This window comes from Pseudochaenichthys georgianus, chromosome 7 (genome assembly GCF_902827115.2).
Source record: "Pseudochaenichthys georgianus chromosome 7, fPseGeo1.2, whole genome shotgun sequence".
NCBI classification, from domain to species: Eukaryota; Metazoa; Chordata; class Actinopteri; order Perciformes; family Channichthyidae; genus Pseudochaenichthys; species Pseudochaenichthys georgianus.
In genome coordinates, this window is record NC_047509.1 from 38,482,623 (window position 1) to 38,501,251 (window position 18,629).

An 18,629-nucleotide genomic window follows, 5' to 3' on the forward strand; every position below is an offset into this window, starting at 1 on the left:
AATGAGTTAAGATTATTAATATAGTAATGATTTAATTACAGCTGGTAAAGGTAGTGCTCATGTGAAATTACTTTAATACCGCTGGCTGCATGATATTTTACCCCATGATTATATATAATTATGGGTTAAAAAGGTATGCAATGTTTATTTTTTAAGTTGATTTATATTTTGTATTATAAATCAGCATTAAAATACTCAAGGAAAGTATATCAAAATTGTATTTGAGTAGGCCTACAGTACTTGAGTAAAATGTACTTCACTATCCACCATTGACCAGATCTAAATCCCTCATTACGCATCATGTGCATATTTGGATCAGTGTTCATGTCTCATGTCGTACTTACTATACTTGACTGAAAAAGATGAAAAAGTTTGTTTATGGACCTCGGTGTGATTTACAGCCCCAGGTGTGATCGCCGCCCCAGAGACGGAGTGATGATGGGCTGCGCTGCTGCCCCTAAACCTTCCCTGTGTGGGCGTTAAGAACTCCAGAAGCGACGAGGCGCTAGGACTATTCACGCAGTATATTTCCCTCCCATTGGTCCCTTAATAGAAGCGCTGCTGTGACACAGCCAGTCTCCGGCGATAAAAAGAAAAGGCGACGCGCCGCGCAGGAGAAACGCAGAGTTGGAGGGTGGACTTCTGATGGTGGATGCTCCTCTGCGACTTACAACGACTGGAAGTATCTGCCCAACTCCTGAGGTACTGACTTCATTTATCATTTATTTTCTCTTTGCTTTAAATTAAGACTTAAAACTTTGTTCTCTGATTGGTGTTAAAAATGATAAGAAAAAGACTCCTGTGTGCCGTAACGCATTGCACACGGGTCTCCCCGAATGGAGTTACTATCGAAACTGAGTCAATTAAGAGTGTTTTGTTTTTTTAAAGAAATGATTTCCACGATAAGTTATCTCATGAATTGTTATACTTAAAACTGTGAAAACTGAACGAGTTATGGTGTTTTTCCCTTTGTGTGTGTGTCAGGGATCTGGTGAAGAATGGAGTGGTATGTCCTGGTGCTGATGCTGAGCCTGCCGCCCTCCATCCACGCAGATTGCTCTTCCCAGTGTCAGAAATGTGTGCAGCAGATCATCACCCCCGGCGCCTTCAGCAGCATGGTGAGACACCTTCACACGGAGCTCACATCCAAGAGAAAGTAGCTTGAACACATATTCTCTGTTTGGCAGCAAAGGCGTAAACTTCATTTGGGACGAATTCTCACTATTTGGAGACGATAGTCATTTCAAATGTCTCCATATATTTAATGTATCTCTTCCCAAGGTTGTATCGTTAGTTCAGCACAGGCAACACCTTTCCTGAGTATTTTAACGTGAAGGACCGTTAAATAATATTAAGTGATATCACCACTTATAAAAAAATAATAACCTAATTGATTAACTTTACGCAACCCGTATTATAGCCATCAAAACGTATACATTTACTCATTACAGACTCTGGAAAATAAGGATATAAGTGTTTTATTTGTATTATTATTTTGTATTATGTTTTCCATTTCCTTAATCCTTAAATTACAAATGCCACATTTGTCAGGGTCAGTAAATATTATCGATTACATCTTAGTTTGTAATCTTCTTTTGATGCACAAATGAAAAGCTATTAGCACTTAAGGGCTTTTAAAGGTCCTTCATGAGAATCAGGAAGGTGTGTTTCGGGCTAACGGAAAAACCTATGAAATGTATTAATCAAACCAAAAAGGTGTACATGTGACACAGAGGGGTATATACCATGCCTCACTGGGTTCACGGACATGTGCCCAGATTGTGGGTTTACTCTGTCTCTCTGTGCGTCCTGCAGTCGTGCGGTGCGGAGTGTGTGGGGGGGCTGCAGAGCTGCCAGCCGGCTCGCGCGCTGGCGGACTTCAGGCGGCATGAAGGCGCGGAGGAGGAGGAGAGCCAGCAGGCGGACCTGGTCAAGCGCTACGGAGGCTTCATCAAGAGGATCGACAAGAACAAGAAGAAGATGTTGGGCTCCCCGTGGCGCGACAATTACATCCTGGAAGCCGAAGCACTGCCCGAGACATACGAGGACTTGTTGAAGAGGCTGGGGGAGAGGGATGCGGACGGGCCAGATGCGCCGGAGCACCAGATGCCCCATAAACGTTACGGCGGCTTTTTACGCAAATTCGGCCCCAAGTCAAAGAGGAGTAGCTCCGCGGAGCAGGAGAGCCAGGAGCCCGAGGAGGTGCAGAAGCGCTACGGGGGCTTCATGAGGAGGATCCGACCAAAGTTGAACAACCTGAAGTGGGACAAGCGTTACGGAGGCTTTCTGCGCCGCCACTTCAAAATCTCTGCGCGCTCAGTGGAGGAGCCGTACTCCTATGATGACTTGAGCCTATAGATGCTGCAATCTATGAGAACTCGTGCTGGTTCACTTGAAACGCCACCATGTATCCAGAATGATCATATGCCTGCCCATGTTTACTCGGTTGCCTTCTGTGTAACTCATCTCCGTGTTATTGCCATCATCGTCTATCATTCAATAAAGGATGCTTGTTTAATAAACTATGAATACAACCATGTTCCTGTTTGACCAACAAGTTAGAAGGGAATCCTGATTGAGCGAGTTCAGCCTCTGGGCGCAAAGCCCCATCCTGCCAAACTCCATTCGGAATTTGGTGGTTTTATATGTTCTTATTTATCGACATGACACGCCTATGAAATGTCGCTGTTAAATGCGGCATGCACCATTCACTGATTGACACTTTTAATGCAACTGTAATTCAAGAATTGGTGACATTTAATTCAATATAATGTGCGTAATGGGTTACTTTGTTGCCATACAAATCCATTCGTCCATCCTCATAACTGACGAACACTTATTTCCTGATGCGAGTTTGAAGATAAAACGAATACAAATCGATAGAAATTTTGGATTTTCAAGTTGATCGATCACTTTCTTAGAGTGAGCCATAAACTGGCAAAGCAAATAAATATAGTGCAAAATGATTCATAATTTACTATCCGACTGATTTCAACTCATATGGTTTGGCCTTTTCTGTATAGGATAAATTCTCAAAATTCTTCCAAAATGATAATGTGCCTTTTTTCTCTTGAGTTTGTAATGTTGTCTTCCTGCGCCAATGAGCAGCTCTCATAGGAAAGAACGAGACGCCGCTGTATCCAGTTCTGATCATCCATGATCTGAATCCACTGAGAAACAGAAGCGCGTCACAGTGCTGACAGTGAGGCTGTGGCGCCATCTTGTGGGCGAAGGGAAGAAGTGTCAAGTGAAGTCCAACAGCTTCTACAAGACTCACTCAATAAAAACGTATTAAAAAAGAAAGGATAACAAAGTTTAAAATGTCAAGATAAGTCCCAATGATTCTAAATATCACTCAGTAATCGTAAATATAAAACAAACAGGATAATACTCAGAAACACACAAATAAATACATTTGAAAAGTGTCAAGTCCCATGGATGAAAGTCATTCAGAAAAGAATAACAATAATTACAATAATATTAATAACGATAATAAATCAAATGTGTCAAGTGTCAGGTAAAGTCCTAATGCTTCTACAGGATGAAACCAACTCAGTAAAAGTTGTTAAATTTGCAACTTTGTAATTCTACTCCACTACATTTATTTGACACTTATACTTAGTTTATACATGAGTAACATGTTGTTTGAATGGTATATATTTACTACTAATGTTGTCATTACTATCTTAAATTAAATTAAAACATTAACATGTATTTTTCTAATAATAAAAACACAATAATATAATATCCTATAATAACACAGCACTTTTAGAAGAGCCATTCTTCACAATGAGGGTGTTTCCTTTCGATACCTCGGTACATCATAACACTTATGTACTATTCCTAATGTAACATTTCTAACTCAGGACTTGTACTTGTAATGGAGTAGGTTTAGTACTTTTACTTATGCAGAGTAGCTGAGTACCTTTTCCACCCTTGATGATCACCCATTATATTTCTATAATACTTTTATATCTTTTTTAATATTCTCCCCAGAAGACGTCAGGGCAGCTTCAACACAACAGGACGAACACACTATACTCTGGTGAACGGATCTACATTGAAAATGTCTTTATTACTATTTGCTTTAAGGTAACTATCATTTGTCTCAATAGAAAATAACATACATGTATATGTTCGTGGAAAACAGCTCATTTACTCGTTTTGATATCACACATTTCAAATCTAGGACATTTTAACTGATTTCCTTTGATAAAGACATCTGGAAGCGATCAACAATAAAATAAGAGTGAAAAACAACACATTCATATTTACACTATGTAACAATACACGTTTTCCATTTGAAGACTGAGCATTTATTACTAAACTCAACAACACCGTTTCTTTCGGCCTCATTGACATACGTCCCTACAGAAACACACGGCTGTATCAAATATATTAGTTACAAATTTACAGTCAAATCATTGCTGACACACATCAGACATACCTCTAATACCTACATGGTCAAATTGAATTAAATTATCTGTAAAAGTGAACATGTGGACGAGTCCTCAGCCGTCCTTTCATCCAGAATGATGAGAATAACAAGGGGGGGGGGGGACATCTGTCTCTGTCTCAGTGCTGCTCCTCTGATTCCCCCCCCCCTTCCTCTTTAACCTGCTCTGGCTGACCCCCTCCGTCGCCGTCCAACTTGCATTCCTCTTGTGAGTCGTCCGCAGCGGTTGCCGTGGTTTCCAGCACACTGATGGTGCCGGCCTGCTGCTGGACGGAGGACAGGCTCTGCATCGTCACCAGCTGGAACTGAGGCCCCATCAGCTTCAGCAGGGACCCCCCGGCCCCCTCCTGGCCCGCCGCCGCAGACAGCACGGTGAGGTTAGAGGCGTCGCCCATCAGCTCGGACCCCGAGAGCGAGGAGGTCAGGAGGGTGTACCCCCCCAGGTTGGCGCCGGTTCCGCCTGCCATGGTCAGAAGCCCCCCCATCTGGTTCAGAGTGATCTGGGTGGGGGCGGCGTTGACGGAGGCGGGCCCGGAGACGGCTCGGGTCAGCCGGGGACGCTTGGGCGTGGGGGGGGCGGGCACCGGGGCAAGGGTCATCAGCACGTTGTTCAGGTGCTGGGATTTACTCTTCAGCTCCTTGGCGCGCTTCCTGTGCTCGTCACACTGCTGCTCCAGGGCTGAGGAACACACACAAACACACACCGTCAATACACACAAACACACACCGTCAATACACACAAACACACACAAACACACACCGTCAATACACACAAACACCAGGGTTCATACACTTTTTCACCAATGATTTTCAGGCCCAATCCCAAACCACTCCCTCGACCCTACCCCTCCGTGACGGAGCGTCTGTAGCCACACTCGCAGCTCAACGAGGCTCCCTCCTGTCAGATGGAGGGAGTAAACACAGCAGCAAGCTTTGGGACGGCCTCCCCTCTCTCGGCAGAAACAGGAAATGCCGTAACTGTATGTAACAACGGTTTCAAATCAGCTTCTCTTAGACAAAAATTTTAAATTAATAACTCAAATAAAACTCCAAACATCTTTCATTGTGTTTCAAAGCTCTTTTAGTTTTAAACCTGATGTTTATAAGCTTCTTAGTTTTTGCAATGGTCTGTAAATAAACACAACTTTATAATAAAATGCACACATTTACCTTTTTCTAGACTAAACACAGGTTTGATCCTAAGTTAAAAACATATGAGGTTATCATGAGGTTGTTAACATCGCAGTTTATCAGTGGATGTTTGCTGGAACTACTTGTAAACAGCGTGACTCCGGTCAGGTAGAGACCGGTCTCAAGTCAGCACCGCTGCAGACTCGCTGTCTGAGGGCTTGATAGCCCACTCCCCCTCCACACTCGTTGCTTTGGACCAGCCCTCAATATGGCGGACCTTCCGCGTGAACGCGCAAACGGAGGGGTAGGGTGTAGGGGGCGGTTTGGGAATGGGCCTCAATGACTTTTCCATGACTTCTCAATGACCTTTACCTCATTTTCCATGGCCAAAAATAAATTACCACTGAAAATGGTTTATTTTAACATGGAACAGGAAAATTAGGTCTGCATATGAAACATGTTGTGCCTATCTAAAACAAATCAAATAGTAGGCTTACTAGCTTCTACACGCTGAAGCAACTGTAGTCAGGGATGTAAACTCATCAGGTATGAAAAAGGTGACAAGGATCCGAGCCCCCCCGACCCCATGGAATATCGGTTTAGGAACAACAGGGGATTTTAGCAGTCAGAACAACTAAAGCAGCAGGTAATAATAACAGAAACGCCAAAGAGTCACATCTAATAGAAATATATAAAAGCATTTATTTTAATTGTGTAGCAGTCAGTTTATAATTCTGGCAGCACTGTTGAGCATTTTGAAAATGTATTTGCATGCCTCTGTGCAAGGCTGAGTCTTTCTATCTTTATGGCCACTGGTGTAAAGTAACTAAGTTCATAAACTCAACAAGTACTATACGTGGGTACAATTTTGAGATACTTTATTAAGTATTTCAATGTTTTGCTACTTTGTTCTTCTTCTCCTCTACAGTTCAGAGGTACATGGTGTACTTTTCCTCCACTACATGTATTTAATCCCTTTAGTTACTTCACAGATGTGGATGAATGATGTGAAATCTAATCAAGTGTTAAATCAGACTTTAGTTCCACCTGGAGTAAATAGACCAGCTACCCTGCAGTCTACAAAGCCATTCAGACTAGCTGCACCTTCACCAGCTTTGAGAACACTTTCATGATCAATCATTATAAAACATATCATATATATTATTCTGAAATGGACCAATCTGCACAACAACTACTTTTACTGTCGCTACTTTCACTATATTTTGATGAGAATACTGTTCTACTTTTACTTGAGGAGCATTTTGAATGCAGGACTTTTACTGTAACAGAGTATTCCTACACTCTGGTACTTCTACTTTTACTTAAGTACAAGATCTGAGTAGCCTACTTCTACTTTTACTACAAGATCTGAGTACTTCTACTTTTACTCAAGTACAAGATCTGAGTACTTCTACTTTTAATCAAGTACAAGATCTGAGTACTTCTACTTTTAATCAAGTACAAGATCTGAGTACTTCTACTTTTACTCAAGTACAAGATCTGAGTACTTCTACTTTTACTCTAGTAAAATATCTGAGTACTTCTACTTTTACTCTAGTACAATATCTATACTTATACCACCTCTGTGTATAGCCTATGAAAAAAACTATTAGAAAACGAAGGCTAAAGCTAACGTTAGCAGATAGTGACAATGTATGCTAGCAGCTAGCTAGCTCAAAGATTCCTTAAATAATATTGCGACAGAAAAACGTTTCAGTTCACATCACGCTCTGCCGCTCTGCTCTGAACACCTGAACGGCCTGTTGTTCACCAGCGGCTCAGTCTGTGCCACAGTGACTCCGCACAGTTAACGAACGCTCCGTAGATAATGTAGCTGACCCTCATCCCGGAGCAGCAGAGTTCAGCCGGCCCGACAGGCAGGAAGAAGACTCGAGCTCAGGGGCCGTCTCATATATTAAAAAACACCATGCGCGTCATGATGGCACATAGCAGCTCGCGACCTCAGATTTCGGCGATTAGATAAAATGTAAATTATATTTGACGCAACTTTAGTTACATTTCCATGACTTTTCCAAAACTTTGGGAAAAATATTGTTTTCCATAACTTTTCCAGGGCCTGGAATTTGCATTTTGAATTTCCATGACTTTTCAATGACCGTACGAACCCTGAAACACACACACTGTCAACACACACAAACACACATCGTCAATACACACAAACACACGCACACACCGTCAACACACACACCTTCAATACACACAAACACAAGCACACACCGTCAACACACACACCGTCAATACACACCGTCAATACACACACCGTCAATACACACAAACACACCGTCAACACACACACACCGTCAATACACACAAACACACACCGTCAACGCACACACCGTCAACACACACACCGTCAATACACACAAAGTCAATACACACAAACACACACCGTCAATACACACACCATCAATACACACAAACACACCGTCAACACACACACACCGTCAATACACACAAACACACACCGTCAACGCACACACCGTCAACACACACACCGTCAATACACACAAAGTCAATACACACAAACACACACCGTCAATACACACACCATCAATACACACACCGTCAACACACACAAACACACACCGTCAACACACACAAACACACACCGTCAATACACACTGGTTCTACTCGGGAGGACTGTAACGCAGCACAGAGAATAAATATCCATTTACTGTTTGCTTGCTTTGGCGTATGATGGTGCAAACATAAAACACAAATTAAGTTGTAAGAGAAAGGTCAAAAATAAAACGTACGCACATTTGATTACATTACCACGTGGACCCCAACGAATGAATGGCATGGCAGTGAAAGACTTGGCACAAGCTACGTAATGTGTGCACTGACCAACGGCACACCTGACCATGAATGATGTTCTGCGCCGGTCCTTTAGGCAGTAGGAATGGGAGATAGCAAACAGTGAGACACTTTGGGAACTACCACTCTACAGAGGGGAATCACAGCGGCCATGCTTTAGCTAAGTGTAGCTAACCCTTAGTAACACAAACTGGAAGATTACCCCCCCCTCCCTGGTCTGTGTGAACACAGTGCAGCGTGCACTGACCGGCCAGGCTGCGGGTGTACTGCTCTCTGTAGCGGTCCATCTGGCTCTTATGACTAGCCAGAACCTTCTTCACTAGGTCCAACATCCCAAAGTTCTGCACTATGTTGTTGAGCAACACAGCATCTGGAAAGCAAAGACAGGATGGTCAGAGTTCAACATTTACGAGGGATTCTGCTGCAACCTTTATTGAAAAATGGCTGGACTAAGACTTTTTGCAGCCGACTCACGTCTGGTAGAATAATCATTTTGACTTTCTAGTCATGTTTAAGACATGAGTAATGTATGAACATGTTCAAAGACACATGCATGTATATGAAGTGTTTATTTTTGATGCTATAACTTATAACGTTTATATAAAGATTTGTTTTATTTTCCTTGTACATTTTATTTGTATGTTTATATTCTTCTGTTTAAATGCATTAATTATCATTTTATGTATTCTAAAATTGAGGAACAAAACACGCTTTCCCCCAGACAGTCATCACAGTGGTGGGTGTAGTTGGATGTCTCCTTCTGACCTTTGACCTGCAGCGGGGGGTCACACACTCTCTCCTGCAGCCCCTTCAGCACCTCCTGCAGCTCCTTCTGGAAGTCCTCCACCACCTCCTCCATCAGACCAGCATCCTTCACTGAACGCCAGAACGTCACAGAGTCCTCTGGAGACACACACACACACACACACACACAATAAAGTATACACTCCACCGGTTCCCTCCACATTAAGGTGAGCGTGTGCGCAGGTTTGATCACCTCCGATGGCGGTGACCCACTCTGACGTCTCCTCCATCGCCTCAGGGAAAGAGACTGCTGCTCCATTCACTGCAACACAAACAGTACACAACACTCATTAAACCACACAACTCCATTCATTCTGGGTGATACCGCACATAGGAATATGGCTTACAAGCTTTTCCCCCTATCATTTCAGTTATTATTAATATATGTATTGTTTAGTGTTTTCCCATCCTATATTCATGTTTCTTGTGCACATACAAATACTCAAAACAAATTCCTTGTATTCTCAAATCTACACCCCCCTGTAATATAATTGATATACCTGGACTGCATCCCAACATCGCCAGCATTTTTTTTCAAATGAGAACAGAGTGCAGGGTTTGTCACTTGCCTTGAGACAAACCCTGCAGCCAGCGTCTTCTCTCTTCTCAGTGTTTTGCCTTTCTTTGTGGACACCTTTACATACTGCAGCAGAGGAACCAAACCACCACGCAAGCGTAAATATAAATGTTGCATCCTGCAGAGCAGGGGTGTCAAACTCAAATACACAGTGGGCCAAAATTAAAAAATCTGTACCAGTCGAGGGCCGGACTGGTTCAATGTTTATTGCAAAACGTATTGAAATGAACTTATTGCACATATTGAACCTGGAACTAACAAAGCTTAAATTATTGCCTATAAAAACAACATTAAACATTAAATAATCAGTTGCATTCATTTCTTATGGCTCTATCTGCAGCTTTTCAGAGTCATTTCTTATGAGTACATTTTCCCACAGGCCAACAACAGCTTCAACAAAACTATTTCCCTCAAAGAAAAACCAAACATGCCCTGTTGACGTGAGAGAAAAAGTGCAGAAGGACACATCCATTTAAAGGTGGGGTAGGTCATTTTGGAAAAACAAGCTCGAGTGCGCTAGAATTTGAAAGTACACAGCCGGAACAAATCTGCCACTTCCTCACAGAGCCCCTCCTCCAACACACACGAACGCCCACATGACCAATGAGGGCACGAGATGAGTTTGTGCACAGATGGAAGGCTGACAGGCAGGTAGGCCATCCAGTTATTTCAAGCCAGATACTTGGCATCTCATCTTGGGTACAAGGTCATCAATGTTAGGGGTCAGGCTCTGAGCTGAGGAAACCCTCAGGATTGAGTGAAGGTGTGCGTGCAATATACCGGCGGGCCAGATCTAATAGTGATTAGAAATTATCCTGCGGGCCGAAATAAAATCCACCACAGACTTGGCCCCCGGGCCTTGAGTTTGACATGTATGTTGTGCAGGGGTCGGCAAGTAAGTGTGGCCTTGGGCCAATGTTTTTCTGAGCCACCAGATAACGGGCCGGAACATAATCAAGGGCTTATTTAAATAATTGTTTGTTAAAACATGTGACACGTTCGAATGCTTGTGGGGGGGGGGGGGTGCGCTAGTGAACTGTCAACTGGGGGGGGGGGGGGGGGGGGGAGCCACGCTGCAGTGCCGTTTTGTGATTCCCCAGATTCTACAGATGGCCAGTCCGCCACTGCTCACCAACTTATTAAGATCCAAAGCTTTAGTGCGTTTTCAATCAATGCTGAGTGCAGCCAAACTTGACAGTCTCTTCTCTGTCATTGTAGACCGAATGCTTCTCGTTTTGCGCCGTCCCGTTCAAATGACAATCACATTTCCTCGCTCGCGCCAGGGCCGGGGGAGGGGTTACAAGGCTTGCGTCTTGTGCTGCATTCACTTGCACTCGGACATTAGGGATTTTCTCTCATAAATGTCCGATGAGCCAAATCCTTTCTTTCAAAACAAAGCTGCCGACTGGGGTGGCAGCTTATGCACCACCACCCCTCGCCCTCCATGATCAAGCGGCTTCTCCGATTTTGTTGTCAATGTTTTCACTGAACTTTGTTACTGTTCACATGTAAGTAAACATTACGTTTGAATTATTTAGTGAGCTGGTGTTATTTTTTTCAAACCACAAACCGCATGTTGGCTATTTCAGCACCACTCGCTGTCCACCTACTTATTGATCCAATATCATCGTCAGTGCACCCCGCTGCCAGATTGTGCCTGTGCTGTGTGTCATTCACTCTCAACTTGGATAACTTGAATAAGCATTCTTCAGGTGTGGGTAGATTCTCTATTCGGACATTATAGCCTATATGTGCGACTGTCGGTCCGATATTGTAAAAAATAAAAAAAACAATTTTTTATTTTTATTCTCAAAATAATTTTCCGGGCCAAATGTTATTGCTGGCGGGCCGCCTGTTGCCGACCCATGCTGTAGAGCAGGGGTTCCCAGCCTTTTTTCCCAAGAGCCCCCCCAAATGACTCCTGTTGGAAGTTGCGCCCCCCCCCCACACACACACACACACACACAAGGGGGGGCGCAAAGGCGGTAATTAAAGTTTAAAAGTCTCAAAAATGCTACAACTACTGTCACAAACTGGATGAATGTGGAGTATTGTGTTAAAGGAGGATGAAAGCGTAATAAAGGAGCACTATTGGAGTGACTTTGATGGCTATTGGACTCAGGATTCATTCATTTGGATTCCCGCTGTATGAAGAAATTAAAGGACGGCGCAAGTGGAAACAATTCACAAAGGGATTAAACTGTTTAAAACACATGCTCAAAGTAAACCGGATTTTGCCGATGTGTTTATGTGGATTCAAAAGTCGTAAATAATCTACAAAATGGAGGAGACCGATCTGATCGGAGCAACTGTGACAAATAATCCAACTGAAACCGGCATGGACAATGACTATGTTTTAAAAATGCGCTTATCCAGACAAGCCTGGTTTGGACACTTTAAGCGCAGAAGACACATTCTATTAAAGAAACAATTATACATTTCTGTCTTTTTATGCCTTTAATAGCTGCTAACTTGAATTTGTATTCAAATTAATTAATCAATTATGTTTTAGATTTTATTGTAATGTAGAGACAATTATATGTAAAAAAAAAAAATATCTAAATATGATATTTGGCCTCAAATCATCTGAGGCCTGGCGCCCTCCCTGTGATCTTTGGCGCCCCCCTGCACCCCAGGTTGGGAACCACTGCTGTAGAGGATCCAGCTCTGAGATGAACCAGCACAATGTCTGACGCTTTGAAACTTACAGTCAGCTGATAAGGGGGGGGCAGGGACCAGGTCAGCAGACTGATCAGTGCTGACGGACACTTTGGCTCCCACCAGGTCTATCTTAGTGCTGCGGCACGTGTTGGAGCAGACCTTGGAGTGTTGGTAGAAGTCCAGCTCACCGGAGTCCATGATCTTCCTGTGGAGTGAAATAAGATCAAAGGCTTAGAGCAAGACACAACAGGGGGAAAAAGAATGTATACAATCTGTAAAATGTTTGTTTTTACTCCAAAAAAAACGTATATAGCACACTACAGGAAAGGGAAAACCACAGAAGCAGAATTGGGCCTCTATGGAATGCATGCCATGAGTACAGACCTGAGCATGGTGCCATTGAGGCGGATGGCTCTCTTCCAGTCCTTCAGAGTGGATTTCCCTGCTAAACACACAAACTCCTTGGGGCTGATGAGCTGCCCATTGAACTGATGGGAGGGGCAGGAAAAGAACCAGATGAGATGATCCAATTAATCATAAACTCAGTCAACATTTCCTAAAATGCGTTTGGAAATTAGGTTTAGCAGAGCTGTTTGTAGAAGACAGTGCGTACCTGGACACATTTCACGTTGATCCCCGGGCAGACAAACTTCTTCCAAACCAGCGTGGCTTTGGTGTCTCCACAGGTGATGTTGTAGAATTCATCAGCTTCCACATCCACCTCCTCAGATAACTTCACTGCAGGGACCAGAACACTGTCCATTCTTACATCTTTTATAACATTATAAATATCATTACGTGTATTTGAAACACATTTGGATAGCCCCAGCAGGATATGTTGCTCAGTTACAGAGGTGCCTGAGAGCTGTTTCTAGAATGAAATACAAGCTTTGGAACAATTCCTATTAGAATAACTTCTAATCACAACACAGACTCTTCTGTTTTTGAGGCATATACACATATTCAAAGTTAATCAATTGTCTTGAAAACATTTTGAACCACATGGAGGTAAACTGGTACGCTTCAGATCTCTAGATTTAAGCATTAGCCATGTTGATTCTGGATGCTGAGTCACATGACCCAGTGTATTTGTGCGAGTCACATTACCTATGACTGCCTCTTCCCTGGACATTGAATCTGTTCTGTTGGCCTCGGCTTCTGCGTCCACTGATGCTTCTGTGAGGATTTCCTCCCTGAAAAAACAACACAGTGTTTCATCCATCAAACTGAACAACAGGACCATGAAAGCTCACACTGTGTTCCTGAGCAGAGTGTGTACAGTACCCCGTCTGAGCGCTGAACTCTGCGCTCACCAGCACGGCCTTCTCCTCCTCCTCCTCCCCCACAGACGAGAGCTCCTCACCCACATCCTCCGGTATGGTGACGATCACTATCTCCCTCATGTCCTGCATGCTGACCTCTGAAGAAGCCATTGAGGATAGATGGAGCTTCACAACAGACAGGATGACAGCAGAGATGAAACACTGATGTTGATTATATCCCTTTAAATAATATAGAAAATAAAAAGTTATCGTAAGTAATCGCAGTATTCGTCTTTATTTTTTATATTACTAATGTGTGCTTTTTGTCTCCATGTAAGATGGCTGACTCTTTGTTATTGCTTGCCTTTTTTACCTGCTATGCCACTTTTGCTGTAACACTGTAAATGTAAAAAAAACAAGAGGCAATAGAATACTAAAAAAGAAAATATGCTTTTACTCCACTACATTCTGGCAGCAAATCTTGTACTTTTTACTCACTACTTTAGTTACTTTTCAGATATAGGTTAACACTTTATTTATATACGTTATTAATATAAACCGACACACATTATTATATATTGTTATAGGTCAAGCTACCCACTAGTGTATAAAATAGTTAAAATAAACCCCACCTTTACCAATTGCAACATTGAAGTGATGAACACATAAATGCACCATATAATATTATAAAAAAATATATTTAGCTTAAAATTGCCATTTTGCATAACGAGTACTTAAAGTATTTGTAATGCTTATACTTTTACTGAAGTTCAATTTCTAATGCAGGACTTTAACTTGTAACAGAGTATGTTTACTCTGTAGTATTGCTACTTTTACTCAAGTCAATTATCTGAGTACTTTTCCCACCTCATCCGTAAGGCTTGTTTAGAGTATACCCTATTTGAAATCTTTTAAATGCTGGTGCCTTTAAATATTAACTTGCAGTTTTCAATGCAGTTTGGTATGCCCTTTTATTAAGCTAAGACTGAAAGAGACAGCATAAGGCATTCAGGATAATAGATCATCTTACCTTCAGTCGTCAGTAGAGTAATGTTGTCTTTGGGTGAAACAGAGACAGTCTGTAACACCAGAATGGATGGATGCTAGCTAATGTTAGCTTTGGATGCAAGCTAGCTAAACACTGTAGTTCATATTTCCATTGAGCTGCCAGGGGTCTCCTAACACAACGCAGACCTACTTCTTTAATATGTTGTAGGGACTTCTTGAGAAGTACATTTAAACTAATATCTACAGGACTAAATTAGTGTAATTCACGGATATATTTTTTGTTGCGGATTCTTCTTCTCTTGAGAATTAACGGTAGCTTGCATTCTTCTTCTTTGAGGTTTTACGGCAGCCAGCATCCGCTGAGTTGCAATTCCGCCACCTAGTGAGAGTAGTTAATACTGTGACATCTCAATGTATATGTTTTTCCCAGGACAGTGTCGGCCAAGAAGTCAAACAATCAGTTTAGTACTTTCCTTGTCTTTCCATACTCTTCTGTTAAACTAATGTTTTGTTCAGAATAAAGGCTACAACTAAACTCTGAAATGTCCTATTATCGATGCTGATGTGAATTATGATTCTCAGTCTTATTTCTGACTCAGATAGCACTGATTTGGTTGCTGACCCACATGCCATGCTTCCATATTAGAGCCTTGACCAGATCAGAGAAACATAAATATGCATTAGTTATCTGCTCCCAACGATAACCCTTAATATTTGATTGCCCTGATTGCATACTTTCTTGACATCTTTAAAATGTGAATCCTCCATGTTAAATCTGAAATCAAATTAAACCCAAAGAAACTGACAATCTTTAACTTTCATCAAATTATTGCCAACAAGTTTTAACTCGTCATCTCCCAAATTAAATTGTCCTTTGCTAAAAGTATTTTTTCCCTTTTGTAAATGTCTTCTCTGTAGAGAATCTCCACACTTGGATTATCCCTTGATGAGCTCTTTTTTCATTCAAATGCATATTTTTCTTTCTTTTTCACAGAACCTGAATGCTTTTAAATACATTCATCATAACTGAGAATAGGGAAATTAATCTCCCTAATTTGGGACCTCCATTCCCCATCACATCTTTACTTGGGAATTCTGATTCTGTTTTAACTTGAATATTTCTTCCATTCTGAACAATCATTATTCAGTTATTTCCTCCCATATTCCCATTATATTCACCTCATCAGAAGACCGTGGATCTTATGTACATCTTCCATTCGTAAAACCACTACAGTCAGCCACCTTTCCCATTTCTTCCAACAGGTGCATTGGTCTTTTATTTTCAGTGTTTCATTACTGCCATCGTCTGGAGTGATGAAACCTTGCAGTGTCCGGTACGTCAGGCTTTCCTCAGCATTCCTGTTTCCCAGCCACTGTTAGCCCTTAAACTTATAAGCAACACGATATAACCTCAGTGAACGTATTCCTCTTGCCTTTTTTATGGTTTCGTAAAGTAAATACTTAAAGGTGGGGTAAGTTTGAGAAACCGGCTCGAGATACACTTTTTGTTATATTCCATGGAATGCTCTTAACATCCCGATAGCAATGAATATCTTAAGTGCTTTGACAAAAAATCCATAAAAAAATGTCATCTGTGGAAGCCGTAAAAGCACGACCAATCATTTTAGCCGGCCCGGCTAAAATAACTGGATGGCCTACCTGCCTGTCAGCCTGTGTGTTGGAGGAGGGGCTCTGTAAGGAAGTAGCAGATTTCTTCCGGCTGGACTCGAGCTGGTTTCTCCAAAATTACCTACCCCACCTTTAATGAACCTGACTAGAGCAGAGCATATAATATTCACTGTATGATGACCTATTCCTTCAACCCATTTTAAAGCCATCAAAATGGCTACAGCCAATACATTTATATTTGAAGCGTGTCAGCATATCTCAACTTCTGTGACTGCAGAACCTGTACTATCTGTGGTGGGTCCTTTAGACCCCCCTCAGTTCAGAAACACTTTTTGTTATATTCCATGGAATGCTCTTAACATCGCGATAGCAATGAATAAATTAAATGCTTTGAAAATAAATACATTAAAAAAATGTCATCAGTGGAAGCCGTGGCGCTGTAAAAAGCACGACCAATCATCTGAGCCGGCCCGGCTAAAATAACTGGATGACCTACCTGCCTGTCATCCTTCCATCTCGTGCACAAACTTATCTCGTGCCCTCATTGGTCATGTGCGCGTTCGTGTGTGTTGGAGGAGGGGCTCTGTAAGGAAGCTGAAGGAAGGGGCAGATTTTTTCCGGTTGTGTAGTTTCAAATTCTAGCGCACTCAAGCTGGTTTCTCCATTCTTACCTACCCTACCTTTAATATCTTGCTTTCTTCTTTTCTAAGGTCACATTGTTCTCTTATTTGCATTGCATTTCATATTGAGGTAATCCAAAAAGTAATGGAAAGTAATCAGGTTACAATTTGTGTGTGGGATACAACTAATAATTGTGATGGAATACATTATGAAATAACCCTCCCAACCCTGGTCACATAATGTTGAGCTCAGCATCTCCTGTCAAGCCAAAACTCCACTTTAGTGTTCTCTCCCTCTTCCAGCAGGCTTGTAGCATTTTATGGTTGACATGACATCTTAAATTCATTCAATAGTTCCTCTAGCCTTACTACGTTATACAGTCTATGGTCTAATTAGAGCTACTCATAAGATACATTTTGGATGTCAAATATATAACATCAGCTCCCCAGTAAAAAACCTACAAGGTATCTCGTCACATTTATAACCCGTTTCTTTTAGATATTTCTAAACGTAAATTTGGATATATTCTTAAATCCAAAATTACAAAATATGGCACTACAGGATTTTTCTTAGAAGTGTATGAAAAGAATCATGCTATGGAAAATAACTAAAGCCGTTAGACAAATGGAGAAAAAGGTACGTTGACAGGCAATCGCTTCAGGGAGAAATCAGTGTGAGTAGCAAACAAACAGTTGAATCAAACACATAAGAAGAGGCAGGTTCTGGGGAACTTGAAGTGGAAGATTGAATGAACAGTGTGTTTGAGTGTTACAAAGACAATCACATTGCTGTTCATGCAGGTTTACAGATGTATGTTCTTAAACATACAGTATATGTGCACATGTGTTGATATTAATTCCTTCTGTTAATGTATCAGTTATTTTATGACTTTATCACTAACATAAAACATTTTTGAATCAGATTTCACATTTTTTTAATATTTGGATTACAACCACGATTAAAGTGTTACAATACAGTTGTTATGGTCAACCCATATCAAATCTATTAAAACAAAGATCAGTATATTAGTATAGATATATACGTGGGCTACTGCCCACATTTTGTTTTAGTTTTTTATTACGGCTACTTTTGGTATTCTTTACTTTAAATATTGTATTTAATGCAGTGATGCAGATTTATGAAACAGAAATACCGGGTTTGCTTAAAAAAAATGTTAAACTGAAACGGCATTTAAAAAATATACTTCTATGTAGGCCTACATAATGATTTAAGAGGACACATTTTTTATACTAAATGTCTTGGTTTCTTCTTTTCTAAGGTCACAATGGTTCTGTTGTCTTACATAATACACTTCAGTTAAAAAACATCTATTGATATACATTTTTTCTTGTATATACATTGCATTTGATATTGTAATCCAGAAGTAACGGAGAGTAATCATCGGGTTACATTACTTTTGATTGTGATACCTAGATTAGGTAACTAATTACAATTTCTAACATGTAACTAGTCATGTTAAAGGTAACCAATATTGGACAGTAAAGGATTGCATGTTGGAATTTCACGAACAGTAACGATAGAGGGAACTAATACGCATTTATAGCGTCCAATCTTCCAAATCCAGCGAAGAAGAACGAAACTGACAGACAGACATGTGTGTTGGCCACTGTTATCAAAATAC

The 18,629-nt window shown here is 41.4% G+C and overlaps 2 protein-coding genes across 2 annotated transcripts; one reads left to right on the forward strand and one right to left on the reverse strand.

Moving 5' to 3' along the window:
- Window positions 1-621: 621 nt before the first annotated feature.
- On the forward strand, window positions 622-2,500 carry pdyn (prodynorphin). Its single transcript, XM_034087927.1, has 3 exons — window positions 622-702; window positions 985-1,118; window positions 1,816-2,500. Exons 2-3 carry the CDS (start codon window positions 999-1,001, stop codon window positions 2,356-2,358), a joined length of 663 nt encoding a protein of 220 aa, XP_033943818.1. The 5' UTR covers window positions 622-702; window positions 985-998; the 3' UTR covers window positions 2,359-2,500.
- Window positions 2,501-4,048: 1,548 nt separating this feature from the next.
- gmeb2 (glucocorticoid modulatory element binding protein 2) lies at window positions 4,049-15,075 on the reverse strand. The gene is made up of 10 exons (XM_034086171.2): window positions 14,760-15,075; window positions 13,752-13,915; window positions 13,575-13,660; window positions 13,081-13,205; window positions 12,852-12,955; window positions 12,515-12,672; window positions 9,423-9,491; window positions 9,191-9,328; window positions 8,673-8,795; window positions 4,049-5,135 (listed from the first exon to the last, which is right to left on the reverse strand). The coding sequence occupies exons 2-10, from the start codon at window positions 13,898-13,900 to the stop codon at window positions 4,576-4,578; spliced, it is 1,512 nt and encodes a 503-aa protein (XP_033942062.1). The 5' UTR covers window positions 13,901-13,915; window positions 14,760-15,075; the 3' UTR covers window positions 4,049-4,575.
- Window positions 15,076-18,629: the final 3,554 nt, after the last annotated feature.

Excerpts from the sequence above, each read along its gene's own strand:
- gmeb2 (XM_034086171.2), bottom strand. The coding sequence starts at position 13,900 with ATGGCTTCTTCAGAGGTCAGCATGCAGGACATGAGGGAGATAGTGATC. Across the intron at positions 13,661-13,751 it reads GAGTTCAGCGCTCAGACGGG|GGAGGAAATCCTCACAGAAG; the intron begins GTACTGTACACA and ends TTGTTTTTTCAG. Across the intron at positions 5,136-8,672 it reads GTACACCCGCAGCCTGGCCG|CCCTGGAGCAGCAGTGTGAC; the intron begins GTCAGTGCACGC and ends TGTGTTCCTCAG.
- pdyn (XM_034087927.1), top strand. The coding sequence starts at position 999 with ATGGAGTGGTATGTCCTGGTGCTGATGCTGAGCCTGCCGCCCTCCATC. Across the intron at positions 1,119-1,815 it reads CCGGCGCCTTCAGCAGCATG|TCGTGCGGTGCGGAGTGTGT; the intron begins GTGAGACACCTT and ends TGCGTCCTGCAG.